At 43.5% G+C, this 23,633-nt stretch overlaps 1 protein-coding gene across 3 annotated transcripts in view; it reads right to left on the reverse strand.

Moving 5' to 3' along the window:
• zfhx3b (zinc finger homeobox 3b) overlaps positions 1 to 23,633 on the reverse strand; it is a 331,796-nt gene that overhangs the window by 49,826 nt on the left and 258,337 nt on the right. For all 3 annotated transcript variants that reach the window (XM_086183541.1, XM_086183558.1, XM_086183549.1), the window contains one exon: positions 9,324 to 9,555. In XM_086183541.1, coding sequence (XP_086039667.1) covers positions 9,324 to 9,555 — 232 coding nt within the window. The remainder of the gene's footprint in view (positions 1 to 9,323; positions 9,556 to 23,633) is intronic.

The following is a 23,633-nucleotide window of genomic DNA, read 5'->3' on the forward strand; positions in this document are numbered from 1 at the left end:
ACCTTTTCTTGCTTTCTAAACAGTGGATTATTCATCTTAATGCTTCATATTGCTCAGGGTGGTGTTTTCCTGCCTTTTTCCCCCTAATATTATTTATTTATATATATTACTATACTGAAAATTTGTTTTGAAATGTTGAGCAATCTTTAAATTATAGGACTAGACTCACAACTTAACATGCTAAGAAATACAAAACGCTAAAATAGAATAAAACACTTGCAAATTGCAACAAAATATTGAAATTATCAAATGACTGTATATGAAGTAACTATTTATGGCAATGAGTAAAGCCGCAGAGAATTCAGCAAACTAACTAGCACATGCTTCACTTCAAAGAGTCACGCTTTGCATATTATGTACATTTTTTTGGCTGATACTGCAAGTTAAGAGCTGTTTGTCCCATGCTTTGCTGTGCTGTGATCACTCTTAGTGAAATGTGTGGTGTGTCAACCAGGAATCCACAATATTCTCACCTAGAGGACATGTTTAAGACAAAATTAATTTAAAAACCGATGACCAAAGCTGGAATTTTAAATCTATTTCTTATCAATGTTTGTGTCACATGACACCTGTTTTATCATGACAAAGTAATTAGCAGAAATGTTAGCACATAAAAATTGCTATTGGCGTTTGGAAGGACTTGATTCTGGGTTAAACCACAGTGACCCTGTTCAGCCCAGGCTAAAGGCGGCCTGGATGATCTGATCACAAGTGGACAGCAGAGGCGAGCCAGCACCCAGGACGCACTGTGATCAGATCAGTCGTTCAGAGGCGATCTGGACTACATGTGGGCCACACTGAAGGACCTCCAAATCAGCTGATCTCGTCCGTGTTAGTGACAGACCTTCTCATTTCATTCCGCATATTATCAATTCACAATGCGTGAAAATTTTGAAAAGCTCATTGTGCATCAATCTTGAAACCTTGAACAATTAGATTTGCCTAGAAAAATCCAAAGAATAGACCGGTTGATTTCCTTCCTTTTAATTTCTATCAGTCCAGGCACGGAAGACGCATCACAGCATCCTGCCAATTAAAAACAACAACACATTTAGTCTGCAGATGAAACAAAAAGAGAATGGGTTTATTTGCATATGGAGCAGGGAAATGAGATCTGTTCACAAGTGGTCACTTGAGATGCATTCTAATGGCCGGCTTCGTGTGCTCTGCACTTGTGATCTGATCACCCAGGGTGCATGTTGATGCCAGGTCTGAGCAGGGCCAGAGATCATTTCAATGTCATTGTATCACCCTGAACTTTTTGATTTCAACAAAGTAAATATGCAAGTTTATTTTCTTAGATATCATCAGATATACTTTACTCCAAATGGACAATGGAGGTTTCCTGAGTCAACTAAACAAATGCAGAGTTGGAGCTGTACTTCCAGCCAGACAAAGAGAGACTGTGAGACTGCCCATTTGCTGGACCGGGAGGATGACTATAAATCTTCCCCAGTCAAACGGTCAGAATGTCATGAAACGTATCCTATTTTATCTCTGATTGTCACTGGCAGGCAGGCTATTGGATCCAGGCTGCAGGCTCAGCTACCTCAAAACTTTTTTTTCCCGAGAGCAGTGGATCACAGCCTGCCAGCCAGCAGCAGCCACAGTGACAATGATGATGATGTTGCTCATCAACAACGCATCAGAGTTCTTCTCCACAATATCTTGCCTTGTCTTAAGGTTTACAGGATAATTCTCTTCATTTAAGTCCTAAAATCTGCTCTGTAATCAACTGCAGCGTATGGGTGTGGTGCAGTATTAGTATTGGAATCATTTCCAATATACATGGCGAGATCCCTTTAATGTAACACCCCAGCATCACTGACCTGACATATAGAAGAGCTCACTTCCCACTCATATTATCCCTGTGTGATTTTAACAAAACGCATACTCTTCATCCTCCTTCCTCTTAGCATCCTCAGGTGTTGTGCAGTGTACTGTCAAGCATGGCGTGAATCAATGACTGCTGCTCACGCCCACAGGTAAAGGTCAGGAAGGTTCACTATTGAATTATTTCTGCACTTCTCTCATTGCTGCCATCTGCCTGGCAGCTTTTATTTGACGTGGGTGAGGCACTGGAGGGGACTTTTTTTTTTTTTAAACATTGCAAAACATGGACGGGCACATGTTTTGTGTGCACATTCTGTAAAAATGCACATTTGTGTAGTTACATACACCTACACTTATGCAAACTCATTACTCAAACTCATCTATCAGAGTGGATAATGAATCACAACATCAGTGCTTTCAGCCAGTCTTTGTTTCATCTGGCTCTATTCTAATGGTGCCTTCGAAGTGCGAGGGCAACATGCTGCTGGATAGGGCATCCTTCATTCTCTGGTTTTGTTTTGCTGTCAGCGAGGCCAATCGTCTCTGTTGGACCCAGGGTGAACTCATCCATAGCACAGATCATGCCCTTTGATCCACCAGCTCTCTCGGGGAGCACAAACAGCCTTATTAAAAATGGCTAAATAAAACTTTCCTAGCCTCGACTCAATAGTTCCCCAAACTTTACCCCTGCTTCTTCACTGATGCCGCCTATGGTCAAATTGAGCTGCCTAATTCTGACAGCGAGCAGCTCTGTTCACCCAGTAGGAACACATGGTAACAAATGAAGCAATCTAAGTCTTTAACAATATATTGGTTCTAGTTTGTGGACTACCTGGCATTCACTTGCTCTACGATCAATATCATAGATGAAAACATGCTCTGTGTAAGATGATAATGTTTGCCTTTGGGGGGGATCTTCAAGCAAGAAAAAAAAAACAAAAAAAAACAACAAAAAAAAATCACAGCTACTAAACAAAATATACACAAATAAAAAGAGTAAAAAACAACAATAAAACAAAAAGATGAAGACTAAGTATCTGCACTGTATCGACCCGACTCAGGTTCTCTGTTTGACAATGACCACCAACTATCATGTGTACGATAGTTGTTTGGTAACCACACAACTGTCACTCAGTGATCAAAATCACATTAAAAGAATCCTTGGAATCATGTAAGTTAGGGTACATCAACGCCGTCCCAACTATGTCGCATCTCATGTTTCTCCTTCATCTCATGTACCTGCATGGCACTGACATGACTGCTGCTATAATTCAACCCATCAAAACCATTATGTCTTTGTCACCTAATCTATTCTCTTCCGCTGTCTGTCTGGAAGCGCTGACTTCCCGCCCTCAGACTGACAGGCCCTGTGGGTGCTGTGGTCACTCCGTGTGAGTGACATGAGGGGCAGCAGGGCTACTGCATTACCTCCTTCCCCTCCATCTGAGCTCCTCCTGATCCCACCATCCAGCAACTCATACCACCGACCGCCACCTCTGCTCCGATATCCAGCAGCAAAGCCTCTGGGCCTGAAAATAGAACTCATTAACACGTAAGAACAAATGAGATGACTGTCTCCTGATGGACTGTCTATCTTTTGGATCAGCTTTCAAGGAGAGTGTCTGGTAATGACAAGCGAGAGGGAAACCAATATTATAATGTGCTGCCAGTCTACTCGGAAAATGGGCTTGATGACAACGAGAGCCTCTCACACCCACACACCGCCCGGTCCTCGGTGTGGACACCTATGTGCCTGCTCGTTTATGACTATGCGAGTTCACAAAATAAAATCGGGCACACATTTACACCAGCACGGCATAAATGGCAGTGAAACCACAGGCACGTTTAACTCAAATCTACCCATGTACCGCTGTTATGGCATTCAAAACTTTTTATTCTTCAGAGACCATTGCTTTTAATGTTCATGACCTCATTGAATTCACCACTTTTCAACCCAACGATATCTTCCAATCAATTAACAACTGTCTCTACTTTCCTTTAAAGCAGATATATTAGGCAGGCTGGCACACCAGGAACCAGATTTAAGCCACAGTCCAGCCCGAGCACGAAAGCCTGCCAGTATTTACAGAATGAGGGTTCAGTCAGGAGAGGCAGTAGAAATCTGGACACAAGAGATTTTTATTCACAGTCTCTCCCAGAATAGCATGGTGGCTTTCTGGTCAATTTGCTATAACAGGATGCGCCAGCAAAGGTTTTCAAACCAAGCCTGGCCATAAAGCAGGGGGTACAGGGAAGAAAAGACTCGCTTGTATTAGTTAGAGCAGCAGGGTCATATTAATACTGATACACAAATGGAAAATCTATAAAGCCATCATTTTGGCTTTTTAATAAACGTCTGGTCTTTTGTAATATTTTCAAAATGAAAAGTAATGTATTTATGAATTTCCTGGCACGTTCTGTGGACAGCAAACAATTTCCTATGCTGCCCAGATGCCCCTCGGACAGGGATTAGAAGGCAGGCGGCTGACAGAGGCCTGACTGAGCTGCAGGCCCTCTGGGGCCCTACTCATCCAGGCCTGCACAGTCCTCATCCTCATATCCACTCTGCATCACCAGAGCAATAACTGCCTTTATTAAAAGCGCATTGTAGCAGCGTCTGTCTATACAACTTACTTTCAGATTGGCCATAATGTGGCATGTAGAAGGGGTCTGGTGGTTAGGGGCTACAATATCCTGTTTCTGGAAAGGTTTACTTTGCATTTTAACAAGCATGAATTAAAGAGGACATTCCAGAAATGGCTACCGTCTGTTTTGCTCATCTGTGGGGAGCAAAAGCTCAGACTATGACCCTTGCATGCCATCAGAGCGTGGCTTGGCTCAACTCTGATTCTACCTGGATTTTAAAGCTTTAGCCTTGCCACTGGACACGCAGATAGCTGAAGTATGATAGCAGGAGAGAGTAAAGCCCAGCATTTATATGAGAAAAAGAGACAAAAGGATAGGAGAAATCGCACATACTAAATATTGATACAGGCATTCTGACAAATTAGTTCAAACACTCTGGGTGCCATCATTAAAAACCTATGTGTGCTGCAAAGTACGACGCAACTGCTATAATAAATGACTTTTCTGCATTCGCTTCATCAGTGCATTTTTCCATGTCACAGCCAATTTTGCAGCTTTTTTGATTGTCTCAAGAATTATGCATGAGACAAAGCCAGGGAGAGGGAGAAAATGTGGGGAGGGAAGAGAAATGCCTCTGTTGTCAGGACAGGCCTTGCTATTAGGTGTGTGACCCTGAAAGTGCACCCCTTTTAGCGAAACAAGTAATGGATCTCATTTTGGATACCACTATTATGCAGTAATTTGTATGCATCCTTTCGTCTCATTTCCATTTAATAATGCACACAGCTTCCCTGCCCAGTTTCTCAAACTGGTCATTAAAAGTAACGCTGATCTAAACTGGAGGCTTAAGTTCCACTTACAAGCTCTCATGGTGTGGTGGATGAAACAACTGCAGAGTCAAAGTATAATAACCCCTTTTCCAAACCAGCCTTTGCCCTTGAATACCCAGGCTTCTACGTCTACACACAGACAGTAAACAATGAATCTTGGCTGCCCAGGCGGCCCAGTCCCCAGCTTTCTCCTTCCCAGCCTCCTAGGCTCACAGACAGGGATTTCCTCCTGCGTTGAGAGCCAAGCCGTCACAGCCCAGAGATCAAGGGCCTGCCATCTGTGACTGAGTCAGATTTACAGCAGGAGCTAATCCACTGTCAGCCACGTTTGTTCTCCATCTTTGCCTCCTCCATACAAATACACAGAAATATACACCACAGCTGAAAAATACACATATTTTACCCTTATAAAATACTCTTTCACTCTCGCGCACAAAACAAAGGAAATACAGCTGTTGGCAGAGCATCCGCCCAACAGTGTCTTTCAGCTTTGCCCCTTTTAATGACATGATCACATTCTGTTATGTGCTCAAAAAATAAGTCGATTAAATGTTAGGAAATGAGAAACCTCAATGTGTCAGGGAGCTCTATGCCCTGGTGAACATCATTCATAAAAAATAGGGTCATCATACACTCAAGTGTCACTCTAGCTCTCACGCACAAGTTCCCTAAACTTCCCACTTTCTTCTCATCCCCTCCTTATCGTTTTATGTTGTCCTCCACATGTCTCTCTCTCTCTCTCTCTCTCTCTCACACTCACATATATATAAACCCTGATTGTTTATGCTGACAGTTGTCAACTCTCGCCATTAGAAATCAGACATCAGTGTGACACTAATCAACAAGACACTAGGCTATATCTTTCATCTACACCTTGAAATAAATCTCAACCCGGGGCCGTTAAACCAACTGTCCTAACAAATAAACACTTGAAAGGCGATTCAACACTCTACTCCATCTTGCCTGGTCTCTCACACACAACAGTCTCTTTTACATTTTATTTTGCCAATTTATTAGGGACGGACAGCAAAAAAAACCCACTGCGGAAAAATAAAGCATCCCTGCAACACCTCTCAGTATAATCTAGTAAAGTTCAACAGAACCACAAATTATAGCTTCCAATATGACCATTAACATAAATCAACTGACTGATTTAAAAAAAAATAACTGAACTGTAATCCCCATTAAGGAGGATTTATTGCAGTTTTGCCGTATAATACTGCATTAGTTTCTACCTAATAACTTTGTCAAGTGATTGTGTACCTGGTAATGAGCTGTTATACTTAAAACTACAGGGTGCAGAGAGTCCATGGGTTGAAGTCAATGCTGGGTTTTAGTCAGTGATCTCTGCACAAAGGGCAGCTGTGTGGCTGGGGTCCCTCTGAGGCCTCCTTTGTTTCGCCCATAGATAAAGGGTTAAGGAAGACAAATGGAGGTGGAGCCACAGAACAACTTGCATAAGCAGCACATTTTCGGTATGAGTAAGAGTTAAAACAATGCAAGCCTTTATTCCCATGTAAGTCTAATTGGAAAGAGTCATCATTTCTGCTGTACTTGCTCTGCTCAGACTTCTAGCCCAGAGGAGATATGTGGCACCCTATTCCCCCCACACACCCCCGGAGTCTGTATTTTCTGTATCCTCATAAGAAGCATTAATATGCAGAGTAGTTTAATGAAAAACACACAAGACCACACATGCACCAGTTTCATTTCACTCATAGAAGGGTATTAGCTGAGTTTACATACAGACTTCATACAGTTTCCTTACTGGACAGTCAGAATTATGGCTAGCATTTCATACCGGCGCTATGTAATGGTGATATGTCTTTTAATGATAGTTGCAAGCTTTTTGGTGGGGGGGAAAGCAAGCAGCATATGTTTTGGGAAAATCCCAGGCAGGCTACAAGCCCAGCAGCTAACACCAACATAGAATCACTCGCAGGATCACAGAACAGCAGTAGGCGAGGGAATTACCGTCTAGGTGACCCAGAAATCCAGGGGCAGCTTTGTTTTAACAAGCCAGGGAATGTTCCACCGCTTTAGCAACTATGCCTTAACCACAAAAAGAGCCATGTGCCACAGAAGAGCTAACATACAGGAAATTAAATATTACACTGTGAGGGAATGGTTCAGCCTCATTAGGGGGTGGGACTGCAAAGACCGGGGTCATTTATAGGTGTTTGTTCCATCGCAAGGACTTAAGCATTCGCGAGGTGGCGCAATGTCTCCTATCGAGCCTTAAAGCCTTCCTGGAGGTGACGTAATACCCTAATCACCAAAGCAAAAACAAGTGCAGAACAAAAGAACTGCTTTATCGCAGAATTTACATGGCAGTAATAAAAATTTTACATGACCTCGTGAGTCTGGTCATTCAGCCCCACCCATTCTTTAATAAAAATAGTACCTACCACAGAGTAGGTACTTATTTTGCTGCTGCAAACAGCAAAGTTCCTGCGGAAAATGACTGGCGGGATTGCAGTCCGGTAGTGATGTAATCTTTGGCTCTTAAAAGTGGTACAGAATAGTGCTAATGCTACTGCTAAAGTGAAGAAAAGCATAACTCAATGAAACTCAAATTGATTTTTAATGAAATGATCCCACGCTCAAGCTGTTAGCTAGCAAAGCTATTAGCATGGCTTTTACGCAACCTGGATAGACTGATATGTGTAACCAGTTTGGCGGTTACTCTTTGCCATTCCTACCCCAAGTGCATAGTAAAAAGTTTTTTGGTGAAATTGAGAGAGTCCCCCCCCCCCCCCCCCTTATGTGTCAGAAACTTTTGCAGTGACTGAAAATGTCCACCAAAAAACCATTAATGGGAATACAGCGAGTGTGTGTGTGTGTGTGTGTGTGTCAGATCATGGACACTGTCCACATAAAGACCCCCCACAGGGGCCCATTAAGCTCAGATCCTCCTCCTGGTACGAAAATAAGCACTAAGCACATCAAAGGGAAAAAAAAGAGAAGAAGAGATAATCAGCAAAGAAGAAAGATTTATTTGTAAACAGCACCAGAACTTCTGTCTGAACAAGAAGAAGTCAATTCCCAACCCTTTTAACGTAAAGAGCCCTTTCTCCTGCCTTTGCATGTTCACTTGTCCACTGTACTGTAGGCATTAACATATTTGGAGTGCAGTGAGCAGAAAGCTTAATTGTCCCTAATTGCTCTGCTAAATATGTTCTCTAATGATTTGCTTCAGATCTGTGACTGCCTTTTGCGCAATTTCCCGGCCACTGGCTTCATTATCCCTGCCTCCTTGGAACAAAGCGTCTTCACAGGCTGGCTTTTTTCCCCCCCCTACATAACACAGACAGTCAGTATGTGTGCGAGGGACGTAATGGTTCCCTCTTGCAGGGATACACAATAGAGCCCCTTTGTGAGGGCACAAGAGTTAAAGTGATTAGAAAACCAAATCTCTGCAAAGAAAGCGTGTTAATTGACCACAGCGCACTCGTCCTAATCAGTCCATAATAAATGAGCAGTCCCGGCACTTTGTTTTAGTCTTGCTACTGTTGTTGTAGCTGCGTCTGTTTTTTAAGTGTTTTTGTTGTTGCAGCTGCTGCTGTTGTTCGACTCCTCCTCCTCTGGCATTGATGCTCTGTCTCAATATGTCTTAAATGGCTGAAGAGAACAGCTCTAGAGTTCTCATTAACAGGGACTTTTGCTTTGATAGAACAAGGCATTTCTTTAAGCTTAAATTATCCTGGTAAATAAAATGTTGATATCTTTGCGTGTTTTAATTACACCTCCCTCTGGGATGCATTCTCCTCGGTTTTTTTAGACTAGAATTTTGTGCTGTCATGGGAAAAATTACTTTTGTTAAGTGTTAATGGTTCTTTCTGTTTAAATATAGTTTCATGTTAGTTATAGCTGTACCACTTCTATCATCTTTTCTTCTGAAAAAACAAAAAGAATAAATATGAGGAAAAACAATAGTAATTTACCTGTTAATAATAATTCTAAGGGGAGGTTAGTATGTATCTTTATGTGTGCTAACAGACAGTGATCCAAGCAGAGGGATCAGCAGCACCGACAGACAGACAAATCAAAGCAGAGGCTAAAACGGGTTCTGACCTGTATCTGAAGAAGGGCATTTGCGAATGGTGAAGATGGAGCTGAGGTCCTCCTCCTCCTCTGGCAGGCCCTTCTGCAAACGCTGAAGCTTCCTGAGGCTTTCACTCCGCTGATGCTTCATGGAGCGCACATGCTGGATCAGGTTGAGCTTGGCCTTGGTCGAGTAGTTACACAGCACACAATGGTAGTAGCAGGCATCACCCTCCACCGCGTTTTCGTGCTGCTGCAGGTGCTGTGGGAGGGAGAAGGAGAGAGAGAAAGAAAGGAACACGGAGAAAGAGAGAGAGAAAAGAGAGAGAAAGAGGTTATTGTAGATGGCAGATAGCTGGCTAGGCACCACCGACTCACTTTCACTCACACAGTTGGCAAATGAACAAATCAATTCCCAATCACAGCCCTGTTGTTTAACATCCAGACCTCTTCCACTTCAGGACAACTGTTTGGACTGCGCACTTTGTCTGTGTGAGTGTCTGTATCAGTAGGCTAACAGGACAGGAGAGGCCTGGGAGGCACACAAATCTCGGGAGTCCAAGGGCGGGCAGGAATCGCATCAGCCACCCTTCAGAAGCTGTGGGTCTGCAGCCTCACAGACGGAAGGGAGCATTGATTCCCTTCACTCAACAGAAGCCTCCCGTCTCTGAAAAGGAAACTCCAAACATCTGCCTGTTTCACGCATGGGATACTAAATATTGATCATGGTGAGTTAAATCCTCGCTTTATCATAGAGAGAGGCACACATGCTGGAGAAGCAGGGTGGGGAAAGGGGGGTTGAATATATTCTGAAAGAAACTGGAACATTCCGCAACAGGAAGACAACCTTCAGAGGACAGTAAATCAGCATCAGTATTGACCTGTCAACCCCAGCACTTCCTCTAAGACACACCAGCAGACAGTCCAGCCTTCAGTCCACCCGCTGGTGTGTCACAATGTGCCTGACACCCCTGAAGTGACACCATACCACCACAAACTCTTGTCACACCACAGAGCCCCAGTCTAATTACCTCCTGCATAGCTCAATCAATGGTGCAAGGTTGGACTCAGTGTGAGTAACACAGTTATTGACCATTATTCTAAATTATCACACTGATTGTTTCTACATGTTTACAATAAAAAGCCCTCAACTTGGTATGGCTACTTAAGTCACGCCTGTCATGCACTACTCAAACTCTGGAGGTCTGGCTGTGGATTTCTGTGACTGCAAATCAATGTCAACCGACAAAAAAGATTTCCTCTTGCAACTCCAATCTTTTTTTTTTTACCTGCGTGTCTGCTTGATAATTTGACTTGTTAATTCAAGGCAGTAAAAATAATTTAACAGTGGCATCATGCTCTGAGCAATAACATATATGTAACATCAATCTGCAGTGAGCTAAAATGGATTTCTCAGCTCATTAACGTTTGTAAAATGATGATGAAAATTCGGTCTACTATAGATTTCTGATTAGATTGTATTTCCAATTCTGTATTAAGTAAATACAAACCTCTCTTTGATTATTTTTTTCACAGTACCAGTCAAAAGTGTGGACACACCTTCTCATTCAATGTGTTTTCTTTATTTTAACCACTTTCTACATCGTAAATGCATACTGAAGACATCAAATATATGAAGGAAGATACATGGAATTGTGCAGCAAAGACAAAATAATTAAATGACTGTAAATATGTTTGATATTTTAGATTCCTCAAAGTAGCCACCTTTTGCTCTGCTGACAGCGCTGCAAACCCGTGGCCTTCTCACAATGAGTTTCCTGATGTCGTCACCTGAAATGGTTTTCACCTCACAGGTTTGCCTTGTCAGGGTTCATTTGTGGAATCTCTTGCCTCCTTAATGGGGTTGGGACCATCAATTGTGCTCTGCAGAGGTCATGTTGGAACACAGCTGACAGCCCTGTTTGACAACTGCTAGAATTCAGATTATGGCAAGAACCAGTCAGCTAAGCAAAGAGAAACGACGGCCCATCATGACTTTAAGAACTGGAGGTCAGTCAGTCGGGAAATCTGCAAAATCTTTGAGCGTGTCCTCAAGTGCAGTCACAATAAACATCAAGCGCTACGACAAAACTGGTTCACATGAGGACCCCCCAGGAAAGGAAGACCACGAGTTTCCTCTGCTGCTGAGGATGAGCTCATCCTTCACCAGCCTCAGAAATCATAAGTTAACAGCACCTCAGATTAGAGCTCAGATAAATGCCACACAGAATTCAGTAGCAGAATCCTCTCTACACCAACTGTTCAGAATCCAAACAGGCCAATCAGGCCTTGAGCTGCTAAGAAACCACTACTAAGTAAAAGCAACAAGCAGAAGAGATTTGTTTGGGCCAAGAAACACAAGGAATGGACATTAGACCAGTGGAAATCTGAGCTTTGGTCTGATGAGTCCAAGTTTGAGATCTTTGGTTCCACCCGCCGGGTCTTTGAGCGACGCAGAAAAGGTGAACGGATGGTCTCTACATGCTTGGTTCCCACCGTGAAGCATGGAGGAGGAGGTGTGATGGTGTGGGGGGATATGCTGGTGACACTTTTGGGGTTTTATTCAAAATTGAAGGCAGACTGAACCAGCATGGCTACCACAGCGTCCTGCAGCAGCACGCCATCCCATCCGGTTTGTGTTTAGTTGGACCATCATTGATTTTCAACAGGACAACGACCCCAAACACTTCTCCAGGCTGTGTGAGGGCTATTTGACCAAGGAGGAGAGTAATGGGGTGCTGCGCCAGATGACCTGGCCTCCACAGTCACCTGACCTCAACCCAATCCAGATGGTTTGGGATGAGATGGACCACAGAGTGAAGGCAAAAGAGCCAACAGGTGCTCAGCATCTCTGGGAACTCCTTCAAGACTGTTAGAAAATCATTTCAGGTGACAACCTCATGAAGCTCATTGAGAGAAAGCCAAGAGTGAGCAGAGCAGTAATTTTGAAGAATCTGAAATATAGAACATGTTTGGAGTTATTTCACTCTTCTCTTGACTACATAATTCTATATGTGTTCATTTATAGTTTTGATGCCTTCAGTGACAATCTACAATGTAAATAGTCATGAAAATAAACACAAGCCATTAAATGAGAAGGTGTATCCAAACTTTTGAGTGTGTATTTATTTAAATAATAATAATATATGTATATATACATGTGGGGGGGGGGGGGGGGGTTGAAGTTGATGTCCTGCACTGCTTGGTAATGGAAACATTCCACATTTAACTACATTACATCCAAATCAGGTGTTGACAGCCTGGTAAGAAGAGAAAAAATCATAACAATATTATACCTCCCTAAAATGTGTGTGTCCCTATCTCCTATTGTTTAATTTTCTGGTAATATTGGAATATTGCTATGGGCTTTTCTGAGCTATTGTATTTCATTCTCTTTGGTTTCATATTTCTCACTTTAACACCTAAAATGTGTATTAAGACACCGCTTCCAGGAAAAGGAATAGGAGGGCTTTTTTTTTCTTTCTCTCTCTCTCCTTTTTGTGAGCCCCACAGCTCGGCGTAATAGAGTTATTAGGTGATTGTAAAAGGCTCTGTGTCTCTGTGTGCCTTCCTTTCTCTCCTTATTTTAGGCTATCTATGATGTCATGAATAGGTGTTGCTGGATATTGAAGGAACCCTCTTCCCCCTTTTTTCCCCCTCAATGCACAAATATTGCATCAGAAGTAAGGTAGAAAAACCTGGGAGACAGATTCAGTTATAGATAACACCGAATCCATCATGCAAACTGCTTTTAGTCTTGGCAGATGTCTTGAATTACAAAAAAAAAGAAAAAATCTTACTGCAAATGACTCAAGGCTCCAAAAATCTACAAGAAGGCAAGTTTAAAAAAAAAAAAAAAAAAAGACAGCACCTGACCGAAACATCAAAGCTTAGTCTCAGGAGGTAGGGAAAAAAAAATCCTGGGAGTTTTATAGTTTCCCATAAAAAGCCCAGGGTTTATATAGGAGTAAACCCGAGACCGCCTGCCCCAGAATCAGCCATAATTCACTTAAAGCCAGACCGGTCAGGAAGATTGCCAAATATGTGCTTGTAGCTCTGTCTGTAACGTCAGATAGTTACACCTTTAAACCAACACTTTCACCATCTCTGTACCGGCCGTGACCTCAGGCAGTCGGGGGGGGGGGGGGCATTTCACGACTTGGGAGATCGAACTAGTGACAAGTGATCAGTGGTCCCTGCTTACTCAGTATCCTGGAGAGAACTGAGCAAAGATAATACCACAAGTGAGCAGAGTTTCCACACGAGAATCCTTTTATCATCACACGCACAAACTTTCCTGAACATGGATTTTTATTTAGTCTCTCAGGCAGTCAAGGATCAGAACACACGTATGGACACAGTGAGCTGTCTTTCTGCCTCCCTGATACACACACAAACACACACGCACGCACACACACATACGTCTACACACTTTGAATGTGAAACATAATAATGCATGAGACAGGGCCTATGTCTGTTTCCTATGAATCTGCAACGAAGCCCCTTGTTGATAAATCACCTCCAACTGGAGTGCAGGAATTTGGCTCAGCTTAATGAAAAAGTCATGTTGGGCTGGAAGGAGCTGGTCTGACTGGCTCTTGGGTTCCTAAGCACCCGATCGAGGCCCCAACAGAGAGGGAGCTGTGGAGCATAATAGGGGTAAGCTGGCTGGGTCAGTGGGATGGATTCAATAGCACTGAACAGTCTGGGAATTTACAGCAGTCATATAGAGGATTCAGGTGGGCAAGTGTGTGCCTACAATGCAGTGATGGGCACGAGAGGGGTGCTTGTATGCATGTGAATGTGCTGTGTATGTGTGGTTGCAGAGCTGATCATAACTTTTTTTTTTTCCTGCACTGCACACACACTGACATAAATGCAGGTTTTTAAACAAAGGAAAATAAAATAAAGAAGAAAAGTCTTTTCCTTTGTTGCCTTTTTGTGTCTCTCCCCCTGGTGAGTCACATTCATCGTCACACAGGAAAACAGAGCAAAACAGACAGAAGCATAGAGGGTGGACACAGTGCTGTTACCATTTCAAAACTCTTTTGTGTAATAGGATCGTTCGAGAGGTGGAGGACAAATTTTAGTGTTAAATACAGGTTTTTGTGTTCATATCAATGATGAGAGCCTGAGCTGATAAATACCTGTAGCTACTGCAGGGTCATTTCTTATTGTAGACAAACACCAGATGTTTGTTGGTAACTAGCCAGCGGAAGAGAGGGCTTTACTAGCTTTGTTGCAATTATTGATGTTAAGTGATGTTCTAAAATACATTCAATGTGTTAGAACATCTTGAATTTGGTCTTCTCCTGAGGTCCTCTTCAAAGCTTTCGTTTATGCTGTTTCAAAGTTTAAAAATGCAATCATGCTTTGTCAAGCCTCTCCTTCAACGGAGCACCTTGTCTCTTTCTGTGGAGGCTGAAGCTCTGTGCTTTTTCAGGTAAAGAGGGACAGGAGCGGTGTGGGCACCACCCCATCCTCTCTCACACAACTCGATGGTGCACCTTGCCCTTTGAGTGGGCAATACACGCCTGTATCAGTTTCACCACCCACCTAGAGCACTGCATACATCTGCATTTCCATCCACTTAAATGCACAAGTAAAAGTGCACCTTTAACACAAAACAGTGTGGTTGCTGAGAGAGTCCAACGAACACAAGATGGAGGTGGGTATTACTGGAAGGGTGGAAGGGAGACAGAGAGCCGGTAATTCCAAAGAATGGCTCCCAATGGAGCCGTATAATACAGCATGTGCACACAACAAACACATATAAAAGTAGAGACAAAAAGAACATCAGACGAGAACGCGCACAAACATGCACAAACACACACAAAGGCAAAGCCACACACCATTACGATCATACCCTCATTTCCACCATTAAATTTGGCAGTGCTGTTAATACAAAATTAATGCATTAAAACAGATGACTATCTGTGAGCTAAATAGCTATCAATTCGACGAGAGCTGCCAAATCCCCTCTGTGAGAGAGCCAGTGAGAATCTGCTTGGATATTGCTTTGTAATTGTCTCCCCGATTCTCTCCACTAAAAGCTGACTGGAAGCATACACAGGTTAGAAAAATGACAATTCACACCTGAAGCCAGACAATACACACAGCAACAGAGCAGACTTGTCTGGAAGAGATCATAGCCTCTGATATCACAGCGGAGTTAGGTAGGCTTTTATCAGCCGGGGGTGGGGGGTAGGGGGCGGGTGTGTATAAACTATTTCCGGGCTTAAGACATGTTAGAAAAAGTCAAGCAACTGATAAACACAGGGTGAAACAACGACGGTACTGTTTACACTCTTGCAACCAAATGAGACCATATTAAAAAAAAAGGCAGTTGCCCAGCTGCTGCCAAATTGTGAAGATTATAAATCAGTGTTATTTATTTCATGATTTTGATGTTGAGGATCAAGTTTGGGATGAAGGTCTAGGGAATGAAAATATTTCACTGCTGTGACTCTTTTCTTCCCAGCAACATTGTATTTGTACATGTGCAGAGATTTGTTGGGGACTTGATTCTCATAAATCTGCACTCTGGGATTCCCCTGGAATGAAAGCAGGTTATTTAGCAAAGCAAAGCGGAGTAAATGGAGTCAGTGAGTGCTTGCAGCTTGGCCAGGGATTCCAGTTCTCTGAGCAGCACGAACAACAGCTCTAACCACAGAGGCCCCACTGGGTGCCAAGTGTGGTGGCTGCTTTGAATTAGCCACTGCAAGCTGCAGCATGCCTAAAAGATAGGTTGTGGTGGAGGGGACGGAGTATTGCGGGCCCAACCTGACTATACCTACAGCCTTCTCCTCCCCACCTTTGTCCTCTCTTCTCTTTTCCTCCTCCTTCTCATCCTGCCCATCCCTCCGCTGCATGTTGTCCCCTGTTTCAAAGTGTGCTAAGTTGCTTCCTCTGTAGCAATGATCCATCACTACCAGTGAATAAAAACAAGCTGTATATTTATCTTTAGGAGGGAAGAGAGGAACCAAATGGACCTCTGTGTCACAAGGGAGGGCAGCGAGGTAAAGATGGATCACTGAAGGTGTCCTTGGAGAGGATGACTTAACATAGGACGATGAAACAAAGTAGTCTGGGAGGGGTGATAGAGACACTTAAAGACAATACAGCTACCAGTGCTCCACACCCACCACTCTTACTTACTTTAACATTAAATAATGCAATAATTATTGAATTCTGTTTGAATGAGTAAGATGCTAGAAAGTAAACAATGGGAACATAATTGCAGAGAGAAGGCAATCAATGCAGGCAGTCATTTGGGCCATGTTGATTGTTTAGGCTGTTGTAGATGTGTGTGCTTAAGTGTGTATGTGTGTGCACATTTTTTGTAGCAATTGTATATCTAAGGTGAACTAAAGGGTGTGTGTGTGTGAGTGTGTGTGTGTGTGTGTGTGTGTGTGTGTGTGTGTGTGTGTGTGTGTCTGTGCCTGTGTGTGTGTCTGTGCCTGTGTCTGTGCGGGCCGTGACAACGAGCTCGGTAATACGCTCTCACATACACACAAAACAAGAGTTGGGTAATCCCTCCTTCAATAATGACCCAGGGCTCTAAACAATAGCTCTCAATCAGCTGATCAATGTGTCCACATAATTCATGTGTGAGTCACTGTATTTGAAAGGGTAGGAGGAGGATAAGCAAGCAGGCGGTAGAGAGATCAATGCCCTGTGCGGTGATAACGAGCCTGGGCCTATGCCCACAGGAGCCCCACGCCGGCGTCCAGGGTCTCTCTCATTAAGAACATTTGGATAAGCATGGCTATACATACATAATGTGCACTTGTAATCATATCCAGATAAACACATTTCCCCCCTTCTTAATGAGCTAAACCCTGCTTTTGTGACACACAGCATTGACTCCAAAGCAGGCAGGAAATGATGTCAACCCCCCCCCCCCAAAAAAATAAAAAAAAATAAATAAATAAAGCAAATTAACAGCAAGCTGTTGCCCTCCTCTGTCAGTAGCTAATTAACAGCTTAACCTCCTGGTGCTTTTATGAAAGCCATGCTGGGAGGAGCTTGCCAAAATTGCAGTACAATAAGTCTGCCTGCAGGAGGCGAGAGCAGGGTGGAGCCATGGGGCACCCAAACAACTGTTACAGCCACTTGATGACATGTGTACTGGCAAGGTACCATCTGGAAGTTGAATGGGGCAAATCAGGACCTGCCCTGGCCCTTCTCTCTATTACCAACAGTGCTGTGTCAACATCACAACCCTCCATTTTGGACAGCAGTGAAAATAATTACACGTGCAAGGCTGGAGAGGAACTTGTTTTGATTTCATTTTCAGTTACGGACAAAGGTTTTGAACATTATTTTGCATTTTGCTATTGCTTTACTATGTTGTTACTGGTCTAGAGCTGAAACAAGTGTTTAGGATGTCAAAGGAATATCTCTTTCTCTAAAACCATAGGGGCTAAAATGACAGTTTCAAAGATAAAAGGTACAAGAATGCTCATAGAAAATGAACTTTTCTATATTCCACTGCAGGATAGTAGAAGGAATAGAATACCACATCCTGGAGCCACTAATATTACACTTAAAAACACTCCCTGCCTCCTGGCTATGAAATTGGGCCAACAAATGACATATCAATCCAAACTACATTATTTGTGGCTAGCACGACTTCTAGTCTTGTACTCCTCTTTTTTTTTAAATATACTGCCTGCAAGGGATACAGGTTGTAACGTTAACAGCAGCAACACCGGATGAAATGTTAGCCTATGGACACCTGAAGCCATGAATCAAACAGAATGGTCTTGTACTTCTATGACTTTCATGGGATTTAGCAGAAAATCTCAGGAATGTATCAAAGGCATCTTGCTGGTCATCTAAACACACCTCTATAGGGCAATTGATGTGTATGTGTGTGTGTGTGTGTGTGTGTGTGTGTGTGTGTGTGTGTGTGGTTACCAGGAAGCAACAAGATCGACTATAGATCTGAGCTCAGTTCGACTGTGCCTGACTGGTTTGTTTGCAGGGTAAAAAAGCAGCCCCACAGATGACAAGAGACATCTCGCTGACTCTCATCCGTCACTTGCCAGCCAGACAATGACAGCATGGCCTTGTGGAGCAGCTATGAATGGCGGATAGAAATGAAAGATGAAAAATATTTTAGAAACATGACCGTGGGGAAAGAGCTCTATAGGGTGCTGGATTAAGATACAAGCAAACACGAGTTGTAATGATTAATGCAGTCAGTGAGAATTAAATTCAGAGCAGGAACATTACCCAAACACAATTAGTCCTCCAGAACAAACATCACACTCTGCTGTGAATGCAGAATAGCCAGGAGGACTGGCCGAGACTTGAGGTACAACCTGTCTGAGACACCATTTTATGACGCTAGATGAACTATTTTGTTGGTTCCTGCTGACAGGTAGAGAGGTAACCACAAGCCAAACTTTTGCTTCGGGACCTGCGGCTCCTACTTTTCACCAACTTCAGAGCAGACACGGAACACAGTCTCCTCAGGCTTGTATTATCTCGCTTTCACCCCTGGTGTTCTCCGTTTGGTCGTGTAAATATTTCATTACCACTTAATTGGTTGTTGCTTCAGGTTACGTAATAAGGCTGGGATAGCTGTAACAGTGTATGTTTTCTGACTATCCTGTATCCGATTTTATGTAAAATTCATAGATATGTGTTAAGGGGAAGACGATGTTTGAGCTCTCAAGGGGTTGGGTTGGGGTGGGGATGGGGGGGGTGTTTAGATGTTCATGCAACGCCCTCGCACAAACTCGCTAGAGACGCAAGCTAATTGAGAACAGCGATGATGTTCTTAGCTAGTGTCAATATTTAACCCAGCCTTATAGAGCTATCTTTATTAGAAGCATTGCGATGACAAAAGGAGCAACGTGGCCTTTGAGAGGTCCTCTTCTTCAAATGAAAATTAATGAGTGGGGTTGAGTGGAGGTGAAAATATAGAGTGGGTCTATATGTGAGCTTATTTGCATGGAGCGTGAAGTGCCTTGTTGGAGAGAAAACTGCAGTTGAGGGTTCTTCACGCAATTCATACGCCAAACACCCACCAGCTACCCCGGTCAACTCCTCTGTACTGGGAAAATAAAGAGCTGCAGAGCTTGACACTGCACTGTTATCCACAGGACTAAAGAAAAAGTAGAAATAAAAAAGCCAAATATTTTAACTGGTATAAAAATAGCTCTGAACTTGCCTCTTCAGTGACGGGAACATTAAACGGTTACCCTTTTAAATTGGGAAATTCAAATGCAAAAAAGACCCAGCTGTTACCCCCCTTTATATCCAATTTTGATGGGGTTTATTCTTCTTCTTCATAGCGTCCCATGGAAGCCTTTGACCTATACCCACAGGGAGTCAGTGCACTTGCATTGAAAAATGGCGCCCCCCCCCCCCTTTCCCATGAGCATAACCAATTCTATCACTGATACATATAGACCTTGAGTTCTTTACAGGAGAATTCTGTTGGATTTGCTCATTAGCCATCGGAAGAAAAAAAACACAACTTCCCTTTCCACTTAAAAGAGGCAAAAGTGCTCATTGATCAGAGTGATCAATTGATGATCAATAAACTAAACCCTCATCATTCCCAAAGCAGCATAATTGCTGCTGAGATATAGTTGTCATCCCTAAAAAAAATCAAACACCGACCGGACTAATTGGAAGAGGCCGATTGCCTTGGTCACACTGGCAAAAAAATAAAATAAAATAAAAAGCTTCACAGAAGCCCAAGAAAGACTTGTGATGGCCGGCTACTGGAGCTTCCCAAAATAACTGCTCATGTCATTAGCAAGTACCATCATGGAGGTCATTGTGCTGGCTGCCTCATTTGGGGACATCTAATACAGGGCAGAGCAAGTTACCACACAAGAGCGCTTTGTATCCCCTCTCATGTAACTTGTATACGTGAGTTAAAAGATCACATTAAGACACAATTTTATAAGACAACTTGTGATTTTAATTTAATGTTTTCGAGCAATGTCCTTATTAGACAATTTGCTGCTGACCTCTGTGTTAAGCACTGGTCAGAAGAAGAAAAAAAAAAGATGTCATTTTCCACTTCAGTGGTTGAGCACTGTTAAGAGACTTAAAGAGCTGGTAAAGCAAAAGAGGTGTGCCTGATATAATATATATAAAAGATATTTCACAGGCTGTCGTCGCATCCAGGGCTGCCCTTAGCGGCTACACCATATACACTGCTCAATCGTGCAAAAAATCTTAAACTATACTTCAAAGCCTTCCACTTTTCCCCTTCCTGTTTATTGATCAGATAGAGCTCTTGTTCAGTAATTGTGCAGTAAATCAAGCACGGTGAGCACTAATCTCAACCCCGGGAGGAAAGTGTTAAAGGTAAAACCTGCTGAAAAGTGCATAATTATGGTGCAGTGTTGAGCCAGGAGAAAGGATATACTCCTCCCTCTCACATTTCTCACTCACTGCCTGCCTGCGCCACCAGAAGCAGAAGGGAGAGGGCTTGGCAGAAGAGCAAGGGGAAGTGTATACAGTTTCTAACCACCTCTCACTCCCTCACTTACTCTTTTAGTCCTTCTCCCTCTCAGTGCATTCTCAACCAAAGCGCCGGGGGCGCCATGCTTGTAAAGAAACCACAGCCTTTTTAAGTGCCTCTTGTATTTACAAACGGAGGCATGTTGGAATCAAAGGCATTACCACATGACAACACATTAAACAGTTGGCAGACGGAGAATTTAAAGGCGGAACAGATAGTGATGGGCGTAAGCAGGAATAGTTAGAAGTTGAGCTAGCAGTACTTGGTATGAGAGGCAAACTTACCTATAGAGGCTTTAGAAGCAACTGCAGCAGCTCCCTCATTTCCCTCGCTTTGCCTTCCCTCCAAACACACGGCTCATGCTATACTCCAGGTGGAGACAGCTATCACTTTCCCATCAACTTCCTGTTTCTCTCCTCTCCCCACCCCCCTTTTCTCTCTGCTCTCTCACTCCCAGCTGCACAACTTGATTTTTCTGTGCCAGGTTTGAAGACACACAAAGCTGTAGTTTCACCCCATCGTCTGAAATAGTACAATTTGCAGTTTCCGTTATCATCCTCCCCTAACACTTCCCCCATATTGCTGCTCTGCTTAATCTCACCTCAGTTTTTATTTCACCATCATCAGCAAGGACCTAAAAATAAATGATAAATGGAATATGATATTTTAAAGTCTTATCTCTTATCTGTTCTTACAGGCGAATAATAGGGTAGTTAATCCTGCAGATCCGATTCAAATTGATTAATCAGCACATGCAGACAATCAAATAAATGATTAATATTCCTCAGTCCTGTGGTCGGACAGTTACCCCTGAAACCATCAGTAATAATTCAGTAACCCATCCCAGACCACAGGCTGCAGCTAGTCAGCCTCACTCAGCATCAGCCCTCTGATGTTCAGCAGGACTTTGAACTCTGCACACAAACTCAGACACGCTAGAGCTAAAACAATCTGCAGTCTTCTCCCACTCAACTACCTGAGCACGCTCACACGTCCTATACAATATATACAACAGATAAGCTTATCTTCCAACAAGCGTGAATGCGTGCAATAAACACGGAACCCATTTTTTTTGCGCATTAGCCAATTATTAAAAAATTCACGCAGTAATATAAATAAACATCATATCCTTCAGGAGCTCATGCATACCTGAACTGCAGTGTTATGTAAGTGCAAGGTGAAGTGCCTAGAAAAATAATGCCACTGTGTTCCCACAGCTAGAGAGAACCAGATGTCTCTTGGCACTCTCAGACACACGCTCACGCACACGCGCGCACACACACACACACACACACACACACACACACACACTGACAGAGAAAGAGGCTGTTAAGCAGCAACTCTCCCAGGCCTTACCATACTGAGCACACCCTGTCCTGCTGGACAAAGGGGGAATCATCATTGAGGAAAAAAAAAAAAAGAGACCCTTCTCTCTTCCATTACCCTGCTATTCTTCCTCCCACAGAGGTCAGTGAACAGCCATCTTCATAGTGCTCTTCTGCATCTGCCAGCTATAACTGTTATTAATCAGGGGCCAGAGGCAGAGGAGAGCACCTCTTGCTCCCCCACATTTGCACCCAAGCTGGGACTGAGTAGTGGGGGCTGGGGTAGGAAAGATATATATTTAGGTATGTTTAGGGGTAGGGGGCACTGGCTAAACACTGCTTGTAGGTGTAGAATGTGTACTCGACGTATGACGTTACGCAAAGCCGGTCATCTTTTCCAACAAACACACACACTTTGAATACACACACTGACTTACCCTACCCTAATCCCTCCTCGCTGCTGTACAGGAGACTTGGCCTTTGTGTTGCATCTGACCAGCTGGTTGCCAGAATCAGCATGTGCAGCTGTCTACTGTGACAAATGCTGCTTCACCAGGACACTGTGACTCCCCCACCACCACCACCACCACCACCACCCCCCCACTCCCGCCCCCCCGGCTGCACTGCTATGCTTTAATGGGACCCGCATGGCATTACTACAGCCATTTGAAATACACGTAAGAAGCCACTGACCTAAAGAAGAGGTGGGGGCAGGTGGGCGGGGGGGTTACATAGACTGAGAACAGTTGCAGCTATAACATGTAATGATGACCTTGTGGTGGGTAAAAGTGTAAGAAGTCGATTGGTTGAAGACAGAACTCTTCTGAGTGTGAATGGCCACTCAGTACTCGTGCCAATTTGCCTCATGATATACAACTTGGTCTTTAATAGGCACAACCATGGCATAAGGGCAGTGTCATGAAAAAAGCACCGGTTTTATATAAGCGTCGCCGTTCACTTTGATCTCTTCTCTTGTTCAACTGTTTATAAATCAGCCACACAAATATTTATGAGCGGAACGAGGAAAATGGCTGGTCTGGTTTGTATCTCTACCCTCCTTCCCTCTCCCTCACTCCTCCCTCCCTCTCCCTGTGGCTGATGTGTGGATGAGGCCACCACTGATGCAGAGTGCACGTACAAGCCCCAGGCCACATCCATCATATCTGCTCTGTCTCTGGCTATTGTGTGCACCCCCCCCCCCCCCCCCCCCCCCCCCACAAACCTTCCCCGAAAAAGCTGACCATGTAATAGGAGGGGGGAGTTCATTTCATAAAATACAACAACAAGCATACAGGGAAAAAGATGCGGAATAGTATTAATTGTGAGAAGACAAAACCATGCATGTGTGTGTGTGTGTGTGTGTGTGTGTGTGTGTGTGTGTGTGTGAGCGTGCACAAACAAGCATTCATGCCCCCTGACTAATGCATCACTAGTTCATCTGTAACAAAGCTCAATAAATTAATACAGCCATGTTCAATACATATTGCCCCTGCCTGCCTTTTAGCTCACCTATCTGTTTCT

This window comes from Aulostomus chinensis, chromosome 2 (genome assembly GCF_037954235.1).
Source record: "Aulostomus chinensis isolate RoL2024-O1b breed Wild chromosome 2, RoL_Achi_v1.0, whole genome shotgun sequence".
Classification (NCBI taxonomy): domain Eukaryota; kingdom Metazoa; phylum Chordata; class Actinopteri; order Syngnathiformes; family Aulostomidae; genus Aulostomus; species Aulostomus chinensis.